Genomic DNA, 26,699 nt, shown 5'->3' with positions numbered 1-26,699 from the left:
GCGTGCTCAATGATATCTGTAGGCTTCTTGCAAATATCTTAAACTGAATTATTATTTTCTAAAGTGCCTGTGTGTTACTTTCCAAGACAAAGATCTGAGTTCCAGTGAATTCCCTCTGCTCTCACTGTAGGTTTACTTGTGTTTTTATAACCTCTTTAGATGCTAGAAAGACGCCTGTAAAAAATGATTTGAACTTCTGAACACAAAGAAACTGTTTATCCAGGTTCTGTTACTGTGTTATTTTTTTCTTTGCCTGTTTTGCGATCATATCATTGACCAATAATATGTGGAGGTTCAATCTTCACACTGTCTGCCCTTCCTTACTACACATAATTGAAATTTAGCTGAATACAAGTGTTTAAAACAGGAAATTAGGGCTTCCCTGGTGGTGCAGTGGTTGAGAGTCCGCCTGCCGATGCAGGGGACACGGGTTCGTGCCCCAGTCCGGGAAGATCCCACATGCCGCGCAGCGGCTGGGCCCGTGAGCCATGGCCGCTGAGCCTGCGCGTCCGGAGCCTGTGCTCCGCAACGGGAGAGGCCACAACTGTGAGAGGCCCGCGTACCGCAAAAAAACCAAAACAAACAAACAAACAAACAAAAAAAACCCAGGAAATTAGCAGTACTTACTGCCCATCATATATCTTGTTCCTCCTTGGGAACTGCTATTTGCACAGGCTGAACACTGTATACAGCCTATTTGCATAGATTGAAATATATGTATATATCCATATATAGGTTGTTGAGACATCCCTAAGTGGATTTCCTTTTTAAAAAGGGATATGGAGGAACTGTGTCCAACAATGAAGGCCCTCTTCATTTAAGAGGTTAATTATTTAATACTTGAAGACAGTGCTCTTTCAGACATCTCTCTGAGTAGCAAATGTGTTCTATAAAGCACAATTTCATTGAATACATGAGGCAAGTAACCTCATTAAGACTAGATGTGAGGGCAATGTACAAACGTTCAAACAGATTCAAAGGTGTTGACCACGTAAAAAGAATGAGGCAATTAGTTAGAATTAGTCCCAGTGACTGGCTATACCCCTATTTCATTCCTCTGTGATGGCAACAGTGAACTCAAGAGAGCTAGTTGCTTTTCACCTGTTAGATTCTACCAAGTTTATTAGAGTACCTATTGCCTAGGCAAAGACCTTGGTATGCCAACTGTGGTCCACAGACCAGCAGCATCAAGAAACTTGTTTGAAATTCAAATCTGGAGTTCACCTCAAACTAATGATTTTTTTGCTGCACCACGCGACATGTGGGATCTTACTTCCCCAACCAGGGATCGAACCCATGCCCGCTGCAGTGGAAGTGCAGAATCTTAACCGCTGGACAACAAGGGAAGTCCCAGATGAGTGATTTTGAATCACTTTTTAACAAACTTCCTAGGTGATTTCTGTGTACTGTAAAGATTGCGATAACAACCACAACAGAAGATGGTAAAGCACTGCTCTAGGGACTTTGGGTTGACTTTCCAAGAGTGGTGTAGGGGAGCAAATTTTGCCACCCCAAAATGTGTCTCTTTGGTATGAGGATCAACTTAGTCTGGTTATTTTTTATTTTTTCCGGTACGCGGGCCTCTCCCTGCTGTGGTCTCTCCCGTTGCGGAGCACAGGCTCCGGACGTGCAGTCAGAGGCCACGGCTCACGGGCCCAGCCGCCCCGCGCCACGCGGGATCCTCCCAGAACGGGGCACGAACCCGTGTCCCCTGCATCGGCAGGCGGACTCCCAACCACTGCGCCACCAGGGAGGCCCTAGTCTGGTTATTTTTAAGAAATAGAAATTCAGGAAGTTTTTCTTTTTACATCTGTCTTAGTTGCCTAAAATAATTTAAATAAAGGACCTGTTCCCAGAATAGAGCTATCACCAGAGATATCTGCAAAGATCGTGGGCAAGGGTGTGGTGAGGTAGACCCAGCTTGCCTTTAGGACCAGTGGGAATATTCTCTCTGGTGTGTACATTACAGATAGGGTTATTTTTAGATCTCTAGATGGTCATGCCATAATTAATTTGTAAAAGAGCTCTATTTACTCAGCTTAAAGTAAATGCTTACATAAATTATTTCTAAATGTCACAGGAACTAACGCAAATGTTTTTTAACTTCATGTGATCTATGATTAATCTTTAGTCAATAAAAGCAAATTTAAACTTACTGGTTTAATTAAAACAGGTGTACCTTTAGAGTTATCAGCATTCAGTACAATACTTTTATTCTACCTAGGTTTACTAAAAGTCAAATAAGTTCATGTTATCTCTGCTACAAAATTTGTCAACAAGAAAAATAACTTAAGATGGTTAACTGCTTTAATGTCTCATAAAATCTTCAGGGGTAATCTAAGTGCGATTATTAAAAACAAATGTATTAAATAGATGTAAATGAGATAAGAGTTTTCAGGTGAACTTTCTAAAACGATGATTGTTTACTTAAATAGTTCCCCAAATCTTTCTGGTAACTTAACACCCTTAGGGTTTTGCTAGATCAAATTAAATGATGGAAATTCATTAAATATCTAGATCATTTCCAAATAAGATAAAATAATAAAACATTAATTATTGGACATAGTCTTATCTACTTTTGACTTCCTATTGCGGAGAAACTAAAGATGAATTTCAGTCTTTTAGTAACCATGTCTTGTGCCACATTGAAAGATTGCACTATTTAAAAGGGCATATATTTCTAGAAATTATAAAAGGTATTTATAGGCACAATATTGTAAATCAACTATACTTCAATAAAAAATTAAAAGAGCTGAAATTTTTTAAAAAGTGTATTTATAAATTTTCCACACCACAAAATGCTAATGTAGTTCACAATTATTTCTTTGTTTTCGCTAGAAATTAAGGTTTCTAATTATTACATGTGATTAAGGATACTAGAGATAATAAGGGAAACAATTCTGTATGCAAGGGAAGTAAAATGTATTTTTGGGTAAGAAAAGGCATGAGATAATGGAGGTGCATTTTTGTTGAGAGAAATAAAAGTGATTTTTGTCCTAGAGCTGATTATTTCAAACTGGGAAAGAGAAAAAGGGGCAAATTAAAGTGGCCATAGAAAGTTGTAGAAGTTTTGTGAAAAAGGGATCTTGGGAAAGAAATTTTATGTGTGATCAAGCTGGCTAAGATGGGGATAAATTTAATTATGTGAATAAATTTCAGTATCAAAGGTACACTTGTACAAAATTAGAATTTGGTTTTGCTTTCTGTTAAAAGCACAAAGGTTTTTTTTTAGATCATTGGTCTGCTCTTAATAAGCAATTGTAAACAAATATTTTCTTTATCATTAATGGCATCTGTCTAGAAAAACAAAAATTCTATGTTTTATCTTTATCAGGTCTCTGACTATTTAGGAAAGAAACCCGAGTCTCTTCAAATATTATAAGAGCTAAGTTGTTTTACAACTATTTAACTTTCTGTATTTGCCTGTGAAGTCTTTGTCATTCTGATTAAGTGAATAACTAAGTATTGTTTCATAGTGACCTAGGATCCTATTTGACAAGTGTTTTAAAATTTTTTGATATTTTTGACAAACTTCCCACAAGTAAAATTCTGATGAAGTCTTATTGACCTGGAAATAATTTGGGGGTTTTCCAAAAGGCCCCTGGAATACCTCAAAATATTTGCTTTCTCTCCTTATAAAAGAGAGATATTAAACTAATTAGGCTTATTGGGTATGCTAAATGATATGGGAAGCATTGTCAAATAAGTGATGATAAATGTTCTTAGGTTATATTATTTGGGTAAATGTTATTAATATAAATGTTCTAGAAATTATATAAAATTCATAAAATTCAGATATTTCCTGGTACAACGTTATTAGCCATAATTCTAGTTATTATCTTAAAACTTTATGTCACAGAAATAATCAAATTTCCTTTTCAATTGCACTACAGTGAATCAGATCTTTAACCATGCCATTTTAAGACTTTTGTCATTTATTGACAATTATTGTTTTACTCTGATGCTTTTGCAAACAAAACAAAAACTTCATCTTCAAGATCCATAGAAAGGACTTTTTGACAATGTATCCTTCTGATAACTTTCAGATGATACCACTGAATTGGGTAAGAAATTATAGAACTCTAATCAAAAAACTGATGGCTTCACAAAACTGCTAACAAAAGATAAGAGCAACAAGAATTAATCACATGGGACTGAATAAATTGATGAATATGATTATAATTTTGACTTTTTTGTCTGAACTATAACTACATTTTTAATCTTTGTTTTTCAGATATAAGAAAACCTTTAATCTTACACTATGACTTAACAGCAATTTGGTAAGTTATATCTTTATAAGCAGAATTGAAACATTTATATTTTTCTCCCTACCTGATCCCTCCAGAATTCAGAAACTCATGGTGAATACTCTTATTTTCAGGGCATTCTAGTTATATTTACGTAAGTTCAATAAGAATCTGTTCTCCTTGGAACAGGACACAATTGGAAATTTGTTATATTACCAAGGTTTTCACTGGAATGTCTTATTTGAGAGAGACATGCATAGACTCAGATATGACCAGACAGCTTTAAGGAACTAAGGTTGACTTTATGGAGCCAATAAGGCCCTTTGGAAAAACAGCCTGGCACCTTGCTTACAGGGTTCCCGGCAGCCTTACCAGGGGAGTAAGGCAGGTCACTTCCTGGCAGGTGCAGGAACCTCAGGATATTTGGGGGACCTCAGAAAGTGAGGAATTCACCCAAAGCTACAGGTATTACAGGCAAGCATGATGGCGAGTGTTTGGCTTGCCTTCCTCGCCTCGGGGGCATTTAAAAGTTCAATCTGGAGATTCCTTACTGAACTTTAACCATCCCGTACATCACATTTATGTGATGATGTACAAGTTAAAGATATAAGAGAGAAGTACAAGTTAAAGATCTTTATTAAGAATTTAACATTTAGTTAGGAAAACAAACAAAATAAAGGACTTCCAATGACTATGCCCATATATAAATTAAATACTAAGAGCTCTGGCCCACATGGTTAACAGGAATGATAAAAACTGAAGGGCTTATCATTCTCGGCTCTCAATATGGGTGTGGTCCTGGATCATTCCCTTGTTACTTATTAATTGAGAAATAAGCTAATCATCAGCTAAGAGTGGTCCTTTTCTTTCCTAACAAAGATGCTGCTTGGATATTCCAATTCACACTTAGGAAAACAATAACCAAAAGGACTGAAAGGCAAAACTATGCTAAGTTACAAATATCCATGCTGTAGCTGATCAAGAAAAACTGGGATCAACAGACCTTTGAAAAGATATTCCACTGTTGAGGCAAAAATAACTTGGAGTTAACCTCACTTAAATCATATATTCTATATCTGAGGAAATAGCTCAAAAGTTTAGTTTTCATGCCTGTAATTTTGGTGGCAGTCAAATAATCTTGTTGCAATGTCCATATCAAGAAACTCAAAGGTACAAAATCACTAGTACCAGACAATTTGTGCTCTTGGCATCCATAATAGCCTCCAACGTGGTTTTTATTTGTTTATTTGTTTTGGTGTTAGTTGCCAAGAAAAAAAAAAGAATTGAGGTCAGATTAAATGTCTTACATAACTGAGGAGCAGAGAAGCAAGAAAAATGTTACAGGATAGAATAAAACTTTGACTTCAAAATGTCAGATCTTATCCAAAGAGAGAATTTGTTAAACCTGATGGCTCTGATTTGGAGATGCTGCAGCAACATAACTAAAGTTCTTTAATATTTTGGCATTGCACAAGCAAAGAAGAGGGACAGAATATACCCTCCGAAAATATGCCTCTTTGATATAAACATTATTTAAGGCTGATTATTTTTAAGAGACAGCAGACACAGGAGAAGCTCTAAAAACTGAGTAGAAGTTACTCTTTGTAAGAGATATTTACATTTATAAAAGAAATCCTCATTTGTAAGGGTGTTTCCCTTGCTGTACCAGGGAGAGGATGACTCTGAATCTCCAGAAACTCATCAGTGGAGAAGGCAGAGAATTAAATCTGCAGAACAACCATGCCCATGGTTACTGTGCTTTTCCTGGCCACCTCCCTGCTCCCCAACACCTTGTTTTGTCTTTAGCTGGAGATGGTAATTAAGGTGCTGGCTTGGGCCACTTCAGGGAGTTACTCAGCTTTCCTGGGTTCTCCCACGTATACAGGAGGAATATATGCTATTAAATTTATGTTTGTTTTTCTCCTGTTAATCTATCTTTTATTACACGGTGTGTCTCAGCCAAGAACCTAGAAAGGTAGAGGGAAAATGATTTTTCCTCCCCCACAGTAACGACTCAGTAAAAGTGACTCTTCTGTGGATGTCTACTCAGTTTTTAATGGGTCATGGTCTTTTTAGGGAGATGCAGCCATAAAGAGATGTAGGAGGTTTTGATGTCTGGGCAAAGTTTGGCTTTTCCATATTCTGAAATCAATGGTCGAAGATGTCAAAGGATGAGCCCCGAGAGAGCTTTAAACAGTTCTATAGTTTTACTGTATCTCTCAGCAAATAAATGCACTAGGTAAATACCAACAAGGATAGGGGCACAGAGTACAAAAATGATTCATTATAAGAAGGGATAAGGACTCCACTGGGTCTAAATTCATCTGGCTTTAAAACAATGCGTCCTAAATGATGTACATGTTAATTACATTACTAAAGATATTCCGAGGACTAGGGAGTTTATAGAGCAAGTCTAATTCCCATTGATTACACTCTTTGGAGGGAGAGAGGGAGGGAGGGAGAGAGAGAGACTGCACATGCAACAATTAAAATGGGTTTGAGGGGGAATAGAGAAAAACCAGATATTTATCATTATTAACTAGTGCTAGTCTCTGAGGTAGATACTTTGCCAGTCCCCAAACTACTTCGTGATGAATGAAGTGCCATAATACTGTAATCGATATATCTAAACATAACCATTCACAACAGGACTGTTAATGAACATTCCCTTAATGTGACAGCTTCAAAGCCAAACATTCCCTAGAAGCACAATTCTATCAATACATTAGAAGTGCTTAATATCAATGTAATTTAAAAAGCAGATGATGGCATTTCAAATTATATTGGTTCTTATTTCCTGTTCATTTAATTTTATGAGTGCCAGACACATAGTAGGTTCTTAACAATTATCATTAAATGCATGAATAAATAAATGAAGATCTCCTTTCGGACAGCACATTCAAACTAAAGTAAATCTGTTATAAAGAAAAATACAGAATCAACGGAACAAAATTGCTGGAGCTGCAGCTGACCATTTTAATGAACGATAAATTAGATTTCAGGGAGTTTTTAATGGAACACATTATTGCTGCATCCTAAATTAGCCAGAACATCATGTAGTTGGAGTAGAAAAATCATGTAATAGCTGCTAACGTTTACTAGGTGATAAATATGTGTCAGACATTGTGATACATATTGATATATATTCATTTATTAAATCCTCATAGCTACTCTATATGGAAGGTACTATTATTATTCCCCTTTTACACAAGAGGAATTTGAGGCTCACAGAGAATAAGGGATTTGTCCAAGATAGCATAGCTAGTAAGCAGAGAGTAGGTTTCATACAGACAGCCTTGCTCCAGAGTCCAAACCCTTAAACATTAAACTACTTTGCTCCAGACAGTAAACATGTCCACGCTGTGAGGTCATCCAGAATTAGAGTATGGATGAAAAACTCAGCGGATGAGTAAGAAATTTAGGACTGCCTGATCGGTGCAAGAGGGGCTAGCCCAGAGGCCAGAGCACAGTGCTGCTGAGTACCTATCTGGAGAATTGTTTGTGTTAGAGAAATGGAAAACATAAAAATGAAAGGAAAATAAAAGGGCGGGGTTTTGGAGGGAAACTGAAGGTCAGTGTTTGATGTGTGGTCGAATCGGGTAGCAGCAATTAGGAATCTAAGCAAAGACATCTGGGTAAAAGATTCAGAGACATATATGGAATTCAATTCAATAGGCAATGGTGGAGACAAGAAATAGCACAGTAGTGAATGTTGCTCTACTCTTTGCTTTGGTTCTTTTTGGAACAAGGATCTAACCCTCAAGCTTGTCAGGCCAGGGACTAGAGTGAGGAATAAGAGGCAGGGTAGTCATACACTAATATGGCCCCATGGCCCTTTGTCTCTGTTTCACTGTATAACCTAGTTCTCTGTATAGCATGTGACATGATCCTAACTGTCCAAGTACCTTCCCTGGCTGCAGGAATCAACAACTCTGAATATTCCCAAGCAAGGATTTTCCTTTTCTTTTTTTAAAAATTTATTTATTTTATTTTTGGCTGCGTTGGGTCTTCGTTGCTGCACGCGGGCTTTCTCTAGCTGAAGTGAGTGGGGGCTACTCTTCGTTGCGGTGCGCAGGCTTCTCATTGCAGTGGCTTCTCTTGTTGCAGAGCACAGGCTCTAGGCGTGCGGGCTTCAGTAGTTGTGGCACGGGGGCTCAGTAGTTGTGGCATGGGGGCTCAGTAGTTGTGGCTTGCGGGCTCCAGAGCGCAGGCTCAGCAGCTCAGTAGTTGTGGTGAATGGGCTTAGTTACTCCGCGGCATGTGGGATCTTCCTGGACCAGGTCTCAAACCCGTGTCCCCTGCATTGGCAGGTGGATTCTTAACCGCTGCGCCACCAGGGAAGCCCCTCAAGCAATACAGTAACACATCTGGTCATTACATAATTGCTAGTATGACAGCAATTTAACTCTTTCAGGGACCCTATGATCAAAGACTCAAACTATCAGCTCACATGTGCTGTGTCTTGACCTTCTGAACCTTTCAGGGCTGGGGAACTTGCAGTTATGCCATCTGTTAACTAGAGTCCTTTGTTTTTCCCCGTAGATGGTTGGGGTAGACCATTCCACACTGCTGTCATTGTGAATTGATGACTTATTTGCTGCAGCTCCCTTAAAAGGAAGGTGAACACTAACTTTAAGAGGGACTTTTGGAGAACATGACCTTGAAGAACTCTTTTTGGCTTCTTACTGCTTTTATTTTATTAAGAATAAAATGCTGTTGGCATAAATACATCTTTGAAAAACACTGTGGAAGATCTAAGTATTCAAGAGTGCTCTAGCATTGTCCACTACTTTCTTCTTCATGTTTGGGGAATTAGACAGTATTGGAAAAGTTTTTTCAAACAATTTCCTTGATTCCTCAGTCATTTATTTTTGTAGTACTGGAAGCTTCTGTAGCTATGGGCAACTTAACCTTAGGCCACACATGCTAAAAATAGCGTGGGGCTGTGTGCCCCTTCCTGGCTGTGTGCCTGGCTGCTAGAAGAGAGCTTTAATAATTGTATCCTTCTTGGAAACAACCCAGCTTCTGTACTTTAACTGTCACTCCTACTTTGTCCTAAAAAGAAATATACGTTGCTCAAGAGAGTAACCAGAATGGTGCAAGTATTTTATCCACATAAAAGAAGAATGAATAAAAGGAACTAAAGAAGTTGAACCTAGGGAAATGAAGGCCCAGAAGGATTATGGTGACGGTCCTCAAACTTTTGAAGGGCTATTTTGGGGAAGAGAGATTGAAAGTGGGGTCAAGGAGTAGACAGACAGTGAAATAGGAATGCTTTGTAATAGTTATGTTTTTCCAAAGATACAATTGGCTTCCTTGAGGAGGAATGTGATCCAGTATAAGCTGACCGATCACTGAGGAAGATGTTATGGAGTAGTTCAATTACACATTTAAATTGCTTCCAACCGTGAGAAGCTATTTCTGTCCTTTTATATGTATAATATTTCTACTCTAAATCCCTTCATTGACTGAATATATGTGTTAAGCTGGAGAAACAAACAATCATGTTGCTTACTAACTGCTGCTTACCTTTTCCCTCTGTTAACATCCCCCCAAAAGTAAAGTATTTTAATATTATAGTCACCTTGACAACAGAAGTGTCTGTTTTAATAGCTTTCAGTAACATTATTCAAAGAGAATCTATTGTCCACTAAAGTGAGGGGAACAGTCTTCGGCATTCTCTTTCTTTTCCAACCTCAAAGAGTTTAGGATTAAACATGTGCTTTGAAATTAAAATCACTGTGAATTTGCTGAGTAAGAGAACATCCAGAAAGCTTTCACTTAGCATAATGTAGAAAAAATATATTTTTCTCTGCGATGTACATGAAAATTTTCACCAACTAAAAGGCATGGCTCAAATTTTACAATCGTCTATAATTTCAAACAATTCAATATCTATTTATATATATTTTATCCCTGTGTGTAAGGTGTTGGGGTTGCCGTGGAATCAGATTTAGTGAATTGCTATTCATGAATAATAATTGACAAATAATTCACTAGCGAATTATTATTAATCATGGGAGGATATTACACATGTGAAACTTATCCAAGGCAGAAAAAAAGTCAAAAACAACTACAATGGGGAATCCATTGGACATAATTCTTACACTCAAGGAACAACCTTCCAATAAGGAGCACAATCTTTGACTTAAAACTGTCCTGGTTATTTTTAATTGGTTTGCCTATATCTAATAATAAAGAGTAGCATCTAACTAAATACTTCCTGTGTACAGGCTCCATGCCAAGCTCTTCACATTTACTGTCTTCTTTCATCCTTAAAACACACTGAAGAGTTGATATTATTATTTCCCCATTCCATATTATCAGAAAACTGAAGCTTAAGGAAGTTAGATATCATTCCTAAGGTTATACAGTTGGTATTAAAACAGAGCAAGGGGGACTTCCCTGGTGGTCCAGTGGTGAAGACTCCCCGCTTCCACTGCAGGGGGAATGGGTTCAATCCCTGGTGGGTTTGATCCCTGGTTCAAGAACTAAGATCCCGCATACCATGAGGCCCGGCCAAAACAAACAAACCAACAAAAAAACAAAGCAAGGAATCTGAGTTTGACTCTAGTGTATGAGCTAGTCACCTATCTGCTGTGTTACATGTTTTGATGGCCCTAATGCTAATGTAATTATTTTATTTAGAATAAATTTACGTAAAAACAATTAAAGAACTTTTCGCTTCCCAATTACTTCCCTTCCATTAAAGGTTAAGTCAACCACTCAAGCTTAGAAGGTTACACTCACCCCGTTTGTGAAGGAGAACACTGGCATGCCGACGTCCATTTCCATTTTCAACATAACAGGAGTAATTTCCCAAGTCACCTTCTTCTACAGAGTCCACAATTAATGAGATGGAAACTTCCTGTTCCCCAAGATGCTCCTTGAGGATTCTAAAATATAAAGCAAAACGAAACAAAAAACCCCACACAAACATACACATACATGAAAAAGAAAAACATTTAGATGAATCTGAATCTGATGTGAAAAAACCTACAGCATCTGTGCTTCAAATTTGGTCATGGATTAATGCTATCTTAATTAAATTATATCATGCCCTTTTCTTCTTCACTTCTAATAAGGAAGCTTGTCTTTGTAGATGCTAATTAAGTTGCAGTTAATTATCTCTCTTAGCAGGACAATCACACTATCATAATAAAGAGGTGAGAGAGACCTTGAAGAAAAGTTTACAAATTGCTTTCCCTTTAAGAAGAAATATGATGTAAGGGTGAGATAAGAAATTCTAATGTCTTCGCTGGAGGACTAATTATCTACCAGGTTAATTTAAAAAAATAAAAGGAAGAATAGAAAATTTCTGAGCTATTTTGACATTTCAATTGAAACCTCTAGCCTATTTTTTTTTTAATGGTGCAAATCAATTCCTATTTTAAAAGAAACATGAAATTACAAAACTGTAGACTAAATGTTTGATGAAGTGTTTAATTCTGACATTTAAAATTAATGGTAAACGCTCACTAATCTCAGTGTCAAGGATTTTAGCAATCTTTTTAGAACAAATGGAAAACTTCAAAGTAAGCCTCCCTTTCCTTGCTCGCAAAGTTTCCACCTCTACCCTCCCACCTGCTTGGTAACTCATCTCTGCACAATACTTCCTAATGCAGAATTAAAGAAAAATACCTTTCTAGAACATTCCCTGAGCATCCACAACAGGAGAGAGGGGAAAAGTTAGGAGGTTTATTATCCTTCTTTAACCTTAGCATTTCAGAGTGTATGGGTATGAGATAATAGTGAAGTTCTGAACATGAGAAATGGCAGAGGAACATTTTAGTACATACTGGAGAATTACTCATCTGGGCATTTCAGAACCCAACTGCAGTGCAATATTCTTGTGTATTTGTTGCCAGGAAGAAAATTCCAGTAGAAATAATCTTATATGACAGTTCTATAGGTTTTTATTTTCTATCGAAAAGCTTTTTCTCTTGTATCTTTCATCAAGTTTTAAAACTCCTCACATTTAAGAAGAAGAATTTAGTTAAAATGCTCATATATACCCAGAAGAGGCGATCTTTAGATGGGAGAATGTTTACAATTGATCAGTATTTTGATTCACTTATAGCTTATTTATTAATATATTTGCCAATTTACATTATGATTAAAAATGAGTATCTGTGTATAAGCCTACTTTGGGTCATAATTGAATACCTCAATATTTAAAAGTAAATGAACAAATACATTAATTATTTTTTTAAAAAAAGAAGGAAGAGGCTTAAGCATGATGCCCTCAAAATCGATTGTATTTTAATTATTCACTATTATTCCCACTATATTAATGTTTAGACCTTAAAGTCAGACTAAAAAAGGTGATAAAAACATTTTTTGTATCCTTTATCATTCCTATCAAGTGCTTTATAGTCAACATGATGCCTAAAATATGTAAAAACATATAAAAGGAAGTTAGAAAGATTGTGTTTGGTTGAATCCTAGAAACCTGTTAATATCTTCTCTCAACAATTAAGAAAAAGAGCTCTTATAAACCGAAGGCATAATATCACATTTTCCATGTTTTTTTTTAAACATCTTTATTGGAGTATAATTGCTTTACAATGAATGGTGTGTTAGTTTCTGCTTTATAATAAAGTGAATCAGCTATACATATACATATATCCCCATATCCCCTTCCTCTTGCGTCTCCCTCCCACCCTCCCTATCCCACCCGTCTAGGTGGTCACAAAACACCAAGCTGATCTCCCTGTGCTATATGGCTGCTTCCCACTAGCTAGCTATTTTACATTTGGTAGTGTATATATGTCCATGCCACTCTCTCACTTCGTCCCAGCTTACCCTCCCCACTCCCCGTGTCCTCAAGTCCATTCTCTATGTCTGTGTCTTTATTCCTGTCCTGCCCCTAGGTTCTTCAGAACCTTTGTTTTTTTGTTTTTTTTTAGATTCCATATATATGTGTTAGCATACAGTATTTGTTTTTCTCTTTCTGACTTACTTCGCTCTGTAGGACAGACTCTAGGTCCATCCACCTCACTACAAATAACTCAATTTTGTTTCTTTTTATGGCTGAGTAATATTCCATTGTATATATGTGCCACGTCTTCTTTATCCACTCATCTGTCGATGGACACTTAGGTTACTTCCATGTCCTGGCTATTGTAAATAGAGCTGCAGTGAACATTGTGGTACATGACTCTTTTTGAATTATGGTTTTCTCAGGGTATATGCCCAGTAGTGGGATTGCTGGGTCATATGGTAGTTCTATTTGCAGTTTTTTTAAGGAACCCCCATACTGTTCTACATAGTGGCTGTATCATCTGATCTCAGACATTTTCCATATTTGATGCTATTTTGGTCTCTCTCACACTCAGTTTATTCCTTAGTGAAAAACTCCTTTTTAATTCTCTTAAATTCTTTGCAAATGGCACTCCTGTTTGACAATTTCATAGTCACACTCTCAAGACTATTTTGCCTCTTTGCCACTAAATGTTGCAATATTTTTATTATAATAGTAAAACACTCCCCCAAACCCCTTTTTTTCTTTTAGTTCACTTTCTATTCACTAAGAGAACAAAAGTTAATCTTGATTGTACAAGTTAAAAGACAAAAATTACTTTACCTAATGTCACTTTCCCAAACTCGATTTTCATCCAGATCTTCAATAAACTTCTCTCCTTTCATCCAGTATATTAAAGGACTGACATCTCCACTGTACCCAAAGAAAGCTCTGCAGGTTAGATTAGCTGAATCACCTGTTGAGAGAAGTGATGAAAATGTGTTATAAAACTGTTTGTACACTCTTATTTTAGGCAAAGTGGCAGGTAACATTTTAATCACTTCATTGTTTTAATGAAACATCTTTCTAAAGTCACATTTTTCAGATGTTTTCTATCTTTGTCAAATTCATGTGGGCTTTTGACAGCTTATTTAGTGGAAAGTGAATTACTTATAAGATTTTGAAGAACACTGGTCGGTTATTTCATAGAAGGTTCTTCCATTTAAGTTTGCCTGATTTTTCCACATGATTAAATTGAGGTTATGAATTACTGGGAATGGTACCATGGAGGTGACGTGCCCTTCTCAAAGCATGATATCAGACAGTACATAATGTTGATAATATAAGATTTTGTAAAGCAGGTAGAAGATGTTTCTCAGTCCTGAATGTGGAAAACAGAAAGAGAACAAAATCTTTTCATGGGAAAGAAATGAAATTGTAAAATGCAGGATCCCCTAAAAATGTTATTAAAATATTTGTACTATATGAGGAATAGTATTTTAATTAGGAAACCAACACACGCTCAGGTAAAAAAGCGCATTAAAATACAAATGAACAACTGCTGAGAATAAATATTTGGGATGTTTATAAGATGTAAAATCAATAATACTACTGTGGAGATGAGTTTCTTCCAATATGCTACTCAAGAGAGATCACTATAATGGTGAATACAGATTGGTTGATTACTTAATAAGGTAAGTGGAGGTCCCTGACTGAAAAGTGGAAGCGAATTTAATGCCTGCAGAAAATAAGGCGTATTTCTGGACAGGTAATGTGATTTTGCAAACACCTGGTTTCCCCAAGCCTCAGGCGGCATTAGAGAACTGAAATACACCAGCACCATTATAGTTTTAAGGTCTTGCTGTCTCCAAGTAGAGCTAGAAAATGCAGGGTGGGATAGAGACCTGTGGAGACCTACTCCAGCTTAGACTGGAGCAGGGGAACTCACAAGGATGAGGACTACATGAAGGGCTGAAAACTAGGCTCCAGGGATACCTTTATAGGCATCTGAAGTAAGGAAACTTCCTTCATTTCATAAATTCCTGAGAATATTCTAGAGGACTCTGACAACTCTGACTTTAAGGTGAAGAGAACGAGGTTCCTAAAGACTGCAAGCCTCACAGCTAAACTATGAGTTAACAGTGCACACCTCGTGAAACGGGGCTTACAAGTGATTCTACAACATGAACCCAGAGCAAAAGCACAATGCAGTTACAGATGCATTCTTTCTAAGTCCTGGTATGGGTCAACCTATATGTAAAATTTATTCTCCAAGTTCCACAATAAGAAAATTTTTATTGGATAAAATTCGTATTATTATTTTACTTATGTCCACTGTGTAAGAATAGTTCATAACTAAGTTCTTGCTGTTCTAATATTTCTAAGGTGCATGATATAGCCTCTCCTTTTATGTTATGCTTGTTTATGTCTGAATGTTCTCCAACTAAGTGATTCCTTATGGACTTTGATTCTATATACAATAACCGTTATTAGTGACCAGATAAGTCAAGTCCAGAAAATGTCTACAAACTTTTAAGAGGCAAAATGCAGCTTTTTTTTTTTTCTTGCGGTACGCGGGCCTCTCACTGCCGTGGCCTCTCTTGCGGAGCACAGGCTCCGGACGCGCAGGCTCAGCGGCCATGGCTCACGGGCCCAGCCGCTCCGCTGCATGTGGGATCTTCCCAGACCGGGGCACAAATCAGTGTCCCCTGCATCGGCAGGCGGACTCTCAACAACTGCGCCACCAGGGAAGCCCAAATGCAGCTTTAAATAGGTTCCTTTACTATTAATTTTGTTTGTTTGTTTCTTTAAAATTTATCCTTCTTTCATCTTTTTTCTTTAATACAGCAGGTTCTTATTAGTCATCAATTTTATACACATCAGTGTATACATGTCAATCCCAATCGCCCAATTCAGCACACCACCATCCCCACACCCCCGCGTCTTTCCCCCCCCCGGTGTCCATACGTTTGTTCCCTACATCTGTGTCTCAACTTCTGCCCTTTAAACCGGTTCATCTGTACCATTTTTTTAGGTTCCACATACATGCATTAATATACGATATTTGTTTTTCTCTTTCTGACATACTTCACTCTGTATGACAGTCTCTAGATCCTAGGGACAGATGATGCACTTCCACTCAATAAGGATAGATAGAGATTCATAAGCACAACCAGGAAAATTAGGAAAATATAATTAGCAAATTTTGGTTAGAAAGTTAATTAGGCAATTAGGAAACAGGAATTAGGAAAATAAAAATAATATGACTGTGTTTGTAACTCAGGCTGATGAAGCAGGACATGCCAGTTACATAACAGGATTTTAGCATCTGAGTTTTATGAGTAGTCCATCCATGATCTATTTCACATTCTCACGCTTTTTAATGTTATATTCTTCGCTTTAAATTCTCCTCATTTCCACCTAGTAAATTACTCCTCATCCATTAAGTCCCAACTCAAATAGCACCTCTTCACTCCGTCTTTTCTCCTCTCTAGTCCTTGGAACATATCTGTACTTTATCATAATATATTCCTCACAATAGTTGGTTTGTTTGCATGTCTAGTGCAGCAACTAGGATATTCACTCCCCAAAGGCAGAAATTACATCTGTAACTACCTTTGTATATTACTAGACCCATTACAGCGTGTTGAATATATTAGCAACTCAATAAATAATTTCAAATTAATACCCTGCTTAATATCTCTTGTACTTGCATTTTTCCTTGATTTCTTTTTTCAAAGCTTCATTAATTAAAGGTTACAGGTCTCCAGCCTATCTCAACAGGCCAAGTCTATCTTGTAAACTAGTCTTCAACATTCAGCGCCTCCTCATTCAGGTGTTAATTCTCTTGTGGGTCAGAGCTGGCTCACACCAGCCTGTTAAGAATCAGCTATTACATTTTTCAGAAATTCTTTAAGCAGGTTGTTAAACATAGTCATTATTAAAAATTAAATTATAGAAACTTATAATTAAATATACTATATTAAAAACTAAGGTAAAAAATACCCCAAACTCTAATTCTCCTATTTATTTTTCCATATTCTTCTTCTGTGGTATTGGTATGGCAGAAATACCATATAATAGTGTATTACTGCACATCTCTTCCCAAATGCACAGTAAGTGAGATTATGTTAGTAGCCAGCAATCAGCCATGGTGAGAGTATTTACCCCACGAATTGCCAAATGCTACAAATCAGGCTATGATTTACTGTTTTGCTGATTGTCTGTACTTAAGACAATATGGAGAAAATGTTAATAATGCAGATTAAACTTCAAAGTGTCATGTCTATAGCTGTTACACTGGTAATACTGCAAACATAAAAAAATTCCTCTGGCATCCAAAAATTATCATCTAATTCAGCAAAGGATTTGCTTACATCACTGATGAACAAATGAAGTTCTGACATACATCTCCAATGTTTCACTCTTATTTCCAATATAAATGAAAATATCAACCACCTATATGGTGGTGTAATTCTCAGAATGACACTGGGAGAGCCAATTGTTAAACATTTACCAGCACACCACTTTCTATAAAGTTGTTTTTCAAAGATATTGCATGCATATTTTTCATACCTCTTTTGAGGTATATTTCACATATCCTCAACTGACCCACTTAAAATGTACAATTCAATGGTTTTCAGTATATTCGCAGAACTGTGAAACCAGCAGCACAATCAATGTATACGAGACTTTCATCACCCCAGTAAGAAATCCTGAACCAACTAGCAGTCACTAGTCAGTTCCTCCCAAACCCCTGGGCCTTGGCAATCACTCACCTACTTCTACTTTCTGTCTTTATGGACTTGCCTATTCCGGATATCTCATATAAATGAAATCATACAGTATGTGGCTTTTTGTTTCTGCCTTCCTTTGATTAGCTTAATGTTTTCAAGGTTCATCCATGTCACAGTATATATCAATACTTCATTCCTCTTTATGCTAAATAATATTTCATTGTATGGATATACCACATTTTGTGTATCCATTTATCAATTGACGCACATTTGGGTTGTTTCCACTCTTTGACTATCATGAATAAAGCTGCTTTGAACACTCGTACAAATTTTTGTGTGGACATATGCTTTCATTTCTCTTGGTTATATGTCTAGGAATGGAACTGCTGCATTATAATTCTATGCTTAAATGTCTGAGGAATTGCCAAACTGTTCCAAAGTGGCTGCACCGTTTTACATTCTCACCAGGAATGTACGAGAGTTTTAATTTCTCCACATGCTTGCCAACACTTGTTACCTGTCTTTTTGATTATAGCCATTCTAGTGAATGTGAAGCAGTATTTTTGTGGTTCTTACTATTAATATTAAACCAAAAATTTATTATTACATATAATTACTTTATTAATAACCAGTGTTGTTCAAAATTATAAAAACACTATCAAGATAAAAGGGCTTTTATTAGACCACAGAATGTAATTATCAACATCATACCTAAAATGCTTATTTCCCCGCTGTTGTGCTATAGGCCCTGTGATGTATTTATAATTTTAGTTGAGAATTTATAGGAGATGAATAAACTATTGAAGGCTTATGCTTTTAAAGAAAAATGATATAAATGCTCAGAAATTGTACCAGACTTAACTCCAGGCAATGTGTTATCAGAACTCAATTATGCCCTGGAAACAAAAATTAATTTCACGTAATACAACAAAAAAATTGGGATTTATTAAAGAGTTAAATATTATTATAAAATGTATATACTATCTAGGAGAAAATATATTATTTTATAAATCTGTAGAGGAAAAAAACTCTTTTCTTAGAATTAGAGCCTAGAAGTAACAAGGAAGTTCACGACTGACAGATTTAAAAATATAATTAGAAAAGCTTCAGTAGAACAGAAAATAATACAAAGAAAATTAAGACAACAGTGAATGATCACAAATTTTTCTTTACTGTGTTTGTTGTCTAATGTGTATCTGAGTATGCTTTCAATTAAAAAGGAAAAACAATAAAAGGATGCAGCATAGTGCCTAGAAAAATCATTAATAGATTATTCCAGATATTCAACTTTAAAATAATCATAGCCAGATTTTTGTTTTTGGCTGCACCATGTGGCATACAGGATCTTAGTTCCCTGACCAGGGATGGAACCCGTGTCCCCTGCAGTGGAAGCACGGAGTCCTAACCAATAGACTGCCATGGAAGTCCCCATAGCCAGATTTTGATAGCAACTAGAGGAAAGGTTATTAGTATTGCAACTCCTCATGCTACCATTAACCTTGTTTCTTCTAGCAAATTTCCACTAACTTTCAGGCCAGAGTTTATTTTATACACTCATATGTTCTACAATATCATTTAGTTTAGATGAATATGGCTCCAGATGTTATATTTTTTTCTTTACTGAAGCCAGTGAGTCTCAAACTTACTGTCAAAAAAAACTGACTCCCACTCTCCCAAAACCAGATGTTGACTCAGCAAGTGTATAGGGTTCCAGGGATTTTCATTTTTAACAAGCACTCCCAGGTGATTTTCATGCAAGTGGTTACAGTTAACTGTCTGGAACAATTTCTTTTTACCTTGAACTCTGTTTAAATTGGAGTTGGGGCTGAGAAAAGCAACAAGATTGAAAAACATTCCGTCAGGGCTTTTAAGCAGGAAGCAAGGACAGGGAGTCTAGGAAAGAGGGTTCCTAATAATGACAGTGGTGGTTAGAGAAGTTGCTGGCATAGACAAGAAGTAGACTGTACAACTGGGTCACTGATGAGCCAATCTAAGCTATAGAAATATACCAGGTTTCCAAAGGAATGTAGGAAAAACATTTGTGTTTCTGTGGAAAACTACTCATTTTTCTATTGCACACCATTCTGAGTTATCAGATTTTAGCCCTTTCCTGTCTTTGAGTGATGTTTCAACTCTCTGTAACTCTTTGTAGGTAACTGATATGTAAATTCTCTCATGTCTGGTAGCCATTCGACTTAATTCCCTATCCGCTCCCCTAGCCTTGCTTGCTCCTCACCCCAGGGAAAAATCAATTTTGTCTCTACTTGGAATTTATCTCAGCATTCCTTTCTTCTGTTTAATATACTATTTTGTATTGGTCATAACACCTGCCTGTTCCCTTCATATCATATGAGCAAAAAATCTTTAACATGTGTTCATTTTAATATCTGTATGAAAGTTGTGATGATACATTTTTCTGAACATTATCTGTTAACAGAAATACAATGCTAGCCTTACTGCTTATTATTACCATTCAAATAAGCCACACACATGATATTCATACATACATGTTATGTCTCTGACATGTGTTCGACTACTCAAGGATTTAAGAACACTCTCCTTATTCCTCTTTTTTTTCAATAGAAGAATCAGCAATATAATTTTATCTTTACTCTATTTAAGTCCAAACTATTTAACTTGTTATCAAGAGAAACTATCCATCTTTACTATCTTTTGCTCTCTAATTTGCTGTAGCATGCAATTTCTGATAAGGCAAGACTAGCATGTGATTTAGAGAGTCAAGCACCAAAGCTCTCCCTTATCCCCTTCCATTTATATATTGAAAGAAGTCTCCTCTAGTGTGACCTCTGATACCCAAGTGATAACGTTAATACTATTTACTATACATAACCAGAAATACAGGAAATTAGCATTAGAATTCCACAGGTTATAGAAAAGAGTCACATTAATTTCCCCCTCAATTTTGTTTCTTTGTTTTCCTTCAAATAATAACAGAAAAATTTAAGCTATGGCCTGGGGAGCCACACACATCAAATATATCAGTCAGCCAGGGCTGGAGTCCCGAAGATAATGGTATTCTTGCTGTATCAAGTTGATATCTGTAAAAGCTTCAGTAAATTGCACTAAATGCTTCTGCTGCCTTTTTGGCCGAAAGGTGCACTGTCAGCTCAATCTTACCAAGTTCCGAAGGAAGCACTCTAAAATTGATCATAAAAAATCATTTGTTATCTAAAATGAGAACAATGCTTGTCATACAGCAGGCTTTCAAGTAGGCCACAATGTGAGGGGGCCTTAGAGGAAAAATAATGCATTTTCTCTTCAACCAGCAGATTCCAATCGGCAGTAGGGACACTTGCTATTTAGTGTAACCTTCTTCTAACTAGGTATCATTTGGCCATTTCTAAATCTACTGAGAGCGGAGATTCTCTCTCCACTAGAGGACACTCTCTAACTTATTGAAAAAAAAAAGTTTTCTTTTCAATTAAAAGGAAATTTCTTCCCTAATTAAAAAGCATCAGCATCCAGAGATCTTACTAGTTGGAATGAGGAAATAGTGAGCATTTCGTTCTTAAACAAGATGTTGAATAGTAGGGGGTTTTAATTTCATTTGCACCATTAATCATGGGTATTGAAATTACCCTACGATCACGGTAAAAATAAATGTTTTGCCAAAGACTCTCCATTTAAGATAAAAGCAAAGTGGTTTACAAAACATATTTCTCTTTTGTCATTAGTTAAACTGAATGGCTCCTCTTCCAGAAGACTTTATTCTGAAATGAAGAATCTCTCTGTGTCTCTCAGTCTCTCTGTGTGTCTCTCTGTGTGTCTCTGTGTATCTCTGTGTCTCCGTCTCTCTCTCTCTCTCTCTCTCTCTCTCACACACACACACACACACACACAGAGAGAAAGTTCCCTTGCAACTTGCTCAAGACATTTTACCCAAATAAGTATTAGGACCTATGGCACGTAATAGTTGCCAGTAACACAGAGTTCTTTGAAAATCAGAGATTTATCTAAGGATCCCAAAAGAAAGGAAAGAAATGGAAGGGATAGGTTATATTAAGCTCATAGTTGAGGTTGTTATTCCTGCAGGATGTAACAACGTCTGCTCAAATTTCAAGGGAACAAAATCACAGGAAAACAAGACATGCACTTTAAAATTTGCTAACCATAATTCAGCTGTAGTGTCAGATTTCCTTATGAAAATGTATTTTGTACTATCTTACAGCATATTTCTATAGATCTTAAGAACAAAACAACTTATTTGCCTGGCCAGCAGATTGCAAGGGGATTTAAGTAACCACAAATAACCTGGAGTTAAATGAGTTAATGTACATCCACAGTACCCATGGTGAATGAGTGCTCACAAATTGTTACCAATTATTACTATTACTAGTGTTACTATTATGATGGGACTTAAGCTTTTCTATAAGTGATGACTTGTAGTTCATGTATCAAGTTAGGCCAAATTATGCCCTTCAGGAACCTGAGGGCCGCATACTGGAATCTGAATGAATTATTGGGTATATTTCCTACACCTATCAGAGGAAGGAAGGCAGTGGCACAGCCCCTCCAGAATGGAGAGGAAATCTCATGCGTTTGAAAGGAAAGGGTGTACAAAATAGGAATATCATTACTGCATTGTTTTTAGATAGTTCAGAGATTCTTGTAAGGACTCAAATGGTAGCTCTTGATGGCCGCCTTCTAGATGCATGGTCCATAAGTTTCTGGCAGTATAGAGGAGCAAAACTTGCCATCCCAAAATGTCTTTTTGGCATATGGATTATTCCGAGCTGAAAACAATCAAGGCCCAAAAGACTCAACAAGAAACTCTGACTATCCCCCGAACTGCCTAAAAGAATGTAGATAGAGATCCTGTTCCTGGAATAGAGCTATCACCAGAGCTATCTGCAAAGAATATGGGCTACGTGTGGTGGGGGAGATTTTAGGCAGAACCTAAAGATCAGAGTCCACTCTGTGTCCCACTGTCTCTGCCTGGCCCAGAAAGCATTTGTTTACAAAACCTTTGCTTTTCTATCTCCATATGAATTGCCTTCCCTTTCAAGTCCCAAACCAGTATCCCCAACATCCTCTTTTGTCTTTAGCTGAAGATGGTATTTAAGGTGAGGGTTTTGTCCATTTTGGCAAGTTACTCATTTGCTTGGGTCTCTCTCGTGTATATGTGTCATTATACTTTTGTTTGATTTTCTCCTGTTAATCCGTCTCACGTCAATTTAATTCTTAGACCAGCCAGAAGAACCTAGAAGGGTAGAAGATAATTTCTTCCTCCCTGAAAGCATCTAGAACAATTAATGGACACCAAGCTGAAGAGGGGGACTCATCAGGAATCACTAAACATCTGGTGCCACCTGATGACCTCACCCCTGGGAGGTGTGATGTTGCACCTGAGTGTTGAGAAAATGGGTATTAGCAAAAAGAAGTAGGAAACTGATAACTGCTCAGTAGAAAACGTTTAACTGCCAGGGAATGGACTTGCTTACAAATGTTATTCAGAAACTTTTGGTGATGATGGAGAGGAAGTAGGACGATTTGGGGGGATTTTTTTTTTTTTTAAGTGGTACGCGGGCCTCTCACTGTTGTGGCCTCTCCCGTTGCGGAGCACAGGCTCCGGACACGCAGGCTCAGCGGCCATGGCTCACGGGTCCAGCCACTCTGCGGCATGTGGGATCTTCCCGGATCGGGGCACGAACCCATGTCCCCTGCATCTGCAGGCGAACTGTCAACCACTGCACCACCAGGGCAGCCCTCGGGGGGATATTTTTTATTGAGTTAAAATACACATAAAATTCACCATCCTAGCCATTTTTAAATGTACAGGGAAGTAGGGTCACTTTTGCCCATCATTTGAAAAAGAGGATGCAAAAAGAGATTTGTGGTTTGCTTTCTGCCAAAGACATCAGAACTGCTTATAATTTTATTCATTTCTAAAACTGTTTTGAGTCATCCACAAGTAGATTTTTTTTTTTGGGTAATGCACACATTTTTAGGTTTTTGTTGCAGAGGACTTACTAATCTCAAATTTCTGTGATTGCATCTTTCTTTTTTTAAATAAATTTATTTATTTATTTTTGGCTGCATTGGGTCTTCATTGCTACACGTGGGCTTTCTCTAGTTGCGGCGAGTGGGGGCTACTCTTCGTTGCGGTGCACGGGCTTCTTATTGTGGTGGCTTCTCTTGTTGCAGAGCATGGGCTCTAGGTGCATGGGCTTCAGTAGGTGTGGCATGCGGGCTCAACAGTTGTGGCTTGCAGGCTCTAGAGCACAGGCTCAGTAGTTGTGGCGCACGGGCTTAGTTGCTCTGAGTCATGTGGGATCTTCCCGGACCAGGGCTCAAACCCGTGTCCACTGCATTGGCAGGCGGATTCTTAACCCCTGCTCCACCAGGGAAGCCCTCTGTGATTGCATCTTGATAAGACATCTCCTTTATTTTTGCTCCATTAATTACACAGCCACTGTACTAAATCCCTCATTGATTCTTTTAACTCTCATGGTGCTTTCTCACCCTTCTGGAGTCTCACATTTTTAAAGCAAATTTTCAGCCTCCAAGTATATTTAAATCATCCATTAACATACATAGAGAAAGCATTTATCTGTGGCCAGTGATCAGCAAATTCTTTAGAACACAGTATCAAAAGCAATTGAAGCAAGAAAGAGAGAGAGGGAGATGAAAAATAGGCATATGAAAAGGAGGAATGAGAGGGAAAGAAAAACGAAAGGAGGAGGAAAGGAAGGGATATTAGTGGAGGTGGTGAAGGGTACTGAAATGTTCACAACAGCTTATCAAGTGTAAGTGTTACATTTAGGTTGCCATGCTCCTGAGTTGACTGTCCTGATAACGGCTTCATCTTTTTTGTGCTTAATCTGTCATCTCCAAACCCTGGCTGATACCTATTGAGGTAAAGACCAATAAATGCCTCCCAGTGTCTATTATCCTTTCTTTTAGTTGGGCACATGGCTACCTAGCTACAGACTATATTTCCTAGCTTCCTAGCTTCCTTTGCAGGTAGATACGGCCAAATGACAGAGATCAGGCCAATGGGATGCATGAAGAAGTGATGTCTACAATTTCCCATTCATCTCCTTTATGATGATGCCTCATCCCTGGACTTTCTTTTTCCCTTTCCTGTAGGCTGGAAAGCAGATGGGTCAGTGAACTTGTTTCTGTCATATATGTGAAGACAAAATAGTAGAGCAATAAGATGTAAGGGACCTGGGTCCCTGAATGACATAATGAAACAGAATCGTCCACCAGTCTGGACTTCCCTGTACTTGTCTATTTGATGAGAGAAATACACATCTAATTTACTGAAGACATTGTATTTTGGGGTACCTTTGTTATCCAACCAGTACCTCTGTCATCCAACCAGTACCTCTAGAAAGTATTTTTTTCACCTTGTCGCCCAGGTTGCAGTGTGGCAGGATAAAATTCATGACACTATACCAACTAATTTGATCTACTTATTGATGTAGACAAGAACCACATTTATCTCTTGCTAATCCTGTAATAATTTCCCATAATACCTATATACAAAATGCAGAAACAGAAAACCACAAATGTTCTCTCTGAGAAGGAAAATATGACATTAAGAATGAGTCTCCTTTTAAGAAAGGATTTAGCTTTAACTGGAGGAAAACTATAAGGAATTTACTTAGGGGTAATACAGTCAATAGCACCTGTTCTATTTTTGTTTGTTTGTTCTGGCCGCACTGCACGGCAGTAGAAGCATGGAGTCTTAACCACCGGACCACCAGGAAAGTCCCAATAGCACCTGTTCTAAAGCACACATAGTACCTTGTGACTTAAAAAGGGTGTTTTGTTTTGTTGCTTTTTAAATGAACTGGCTGCACTAAAATAAAAGGTCCAATTCCAATTACATTTGGCTATATCTGCATTTTAATGAACCCCCCCAAGTTTCCTAACACTCAGGGTCTTAAGAGATAATCTGGATATTCATAAAGCTTGCTTTTCTTATCTTTTAAAAAATATAAACCGTAATCCTTAGGTTTATGTGGCTTTCAAGGTTAATGAAATATTCTTCAGGAGGTTTTATAAGCTTATAAAACATGGCTAATGTAGGACATAATGATAGCTCATGAATGATGTTTATTATTTAAAATGTAAATGAACATTCAGTGAACTCACTATTTTGTGTTTTCTTCATTCCTGCCTACAAGGGCTTTTGTTGGTCAGCATTATATTAAAAGTACTCAGTGTGGGACTTCCCTGGTGGTACAGGGGCTAAGACTCCGCGCTCCCAATGCAGGGGGCCTGGGTTCGATCCCTGGTCAGGGAACTAGATCCCACATGCTGCAACTAAGAGTTTGCATGCCGCAACTAAGACCCTGCACAGCCAAATAAATACATAAATTAAAAAAAGTACTCAGTGTAACTGCTGATGTTTCAAATAGTGCTTTCCTCTGCTTGTCTCTCCTCCACAGTGGCTTAGTAAAACGCTTCTGACAGATTCTGAGCCTAAAATATACCACGAAGTTTGGTTTTTTGGTCCACATTTGATAGAAGGAAAAATGATAGCAGTTTGAACAACTGAAGTTCAAAATGGGAGGGAATTTTCTGTGCTGAGTTAATCAGGAAAAGTTTCAGAAGTTGATAGCACTCATAGATATTTTCAATACTTAAAAAAAAATTCACTGTTATTTTCATTTCCAGTCTACGAAAGAGCTATTTCTTCCAGTTCTTTTCATTCTTGAAAAAGACATGTTATTTCTCTTTGGAACCTGTATCTCCCTTCTCAGTCTATTCTACTATTGGTGTCTTTAATATCAATTGAAAGTAACCCTGCTATTCTAACTTTCATGCCTCTTTCCTGATCATAGAACCTTAGGTTCAAGGAGACATCTTTTCCCCCATGCTTAAAAGTACTTTTATTGTCTCTAAACCTGCAATGTCTTGAGAAGCTACGACATTACTCTTAATTTTTTCCTTCCTTTTGGGGTTCCCAATCTCACTTTCTAGAACTCAATTCTCTCTCAT

General features: G+C 37.4%; 1 protein-coding gene across 1 annotated transcript in view; it reads right to left on the bottom strand.

Moving 5' to 3' along the window:
* IL1RAPL1 (interleukin 1 receptor accessory protein like 1) overlaps window positions 1-26,699 on the bottom strand; it is a gene marked incomplete at both ends in the record, with an annotated part of 1,136,662 nt that overhangs the window by 29,292 nt on the left and 1,080,671 nt on the right. Inside the window, 2 exons of the mRNA XM_082681170.1 lie at window positions 10,998-11,143; window positions 13,834-13,966. Of these exons, the coding sequence (XP_082537296.1) occupies window positions 10,998-11,143; window positions 13,834-13,966 (279 nt within the window). The remainder of the gene's footprint in view (window positions 1-10,997; window positions 11,144-13,833; window positions 13,967-26,699) is intronic.

The sequence above is a fragment of the Grampus griseus genome (assembly GCF_964374135.1).
Source record: "Grampus griseus genome assembly, chromosome: X".
Taxonomy (NCBI): domain Eukaryota; kingdom Metazoa; phylum Chordata; class Mammalia; order Artiodactyla; family Delphinidae; genus Grampus; species Grampus griseus.
The sequence above is the reverse complement of the archived record's forward strand: the minus strand, read 5'-3'. Positions and strand labels throughout refer to the sequence as shown.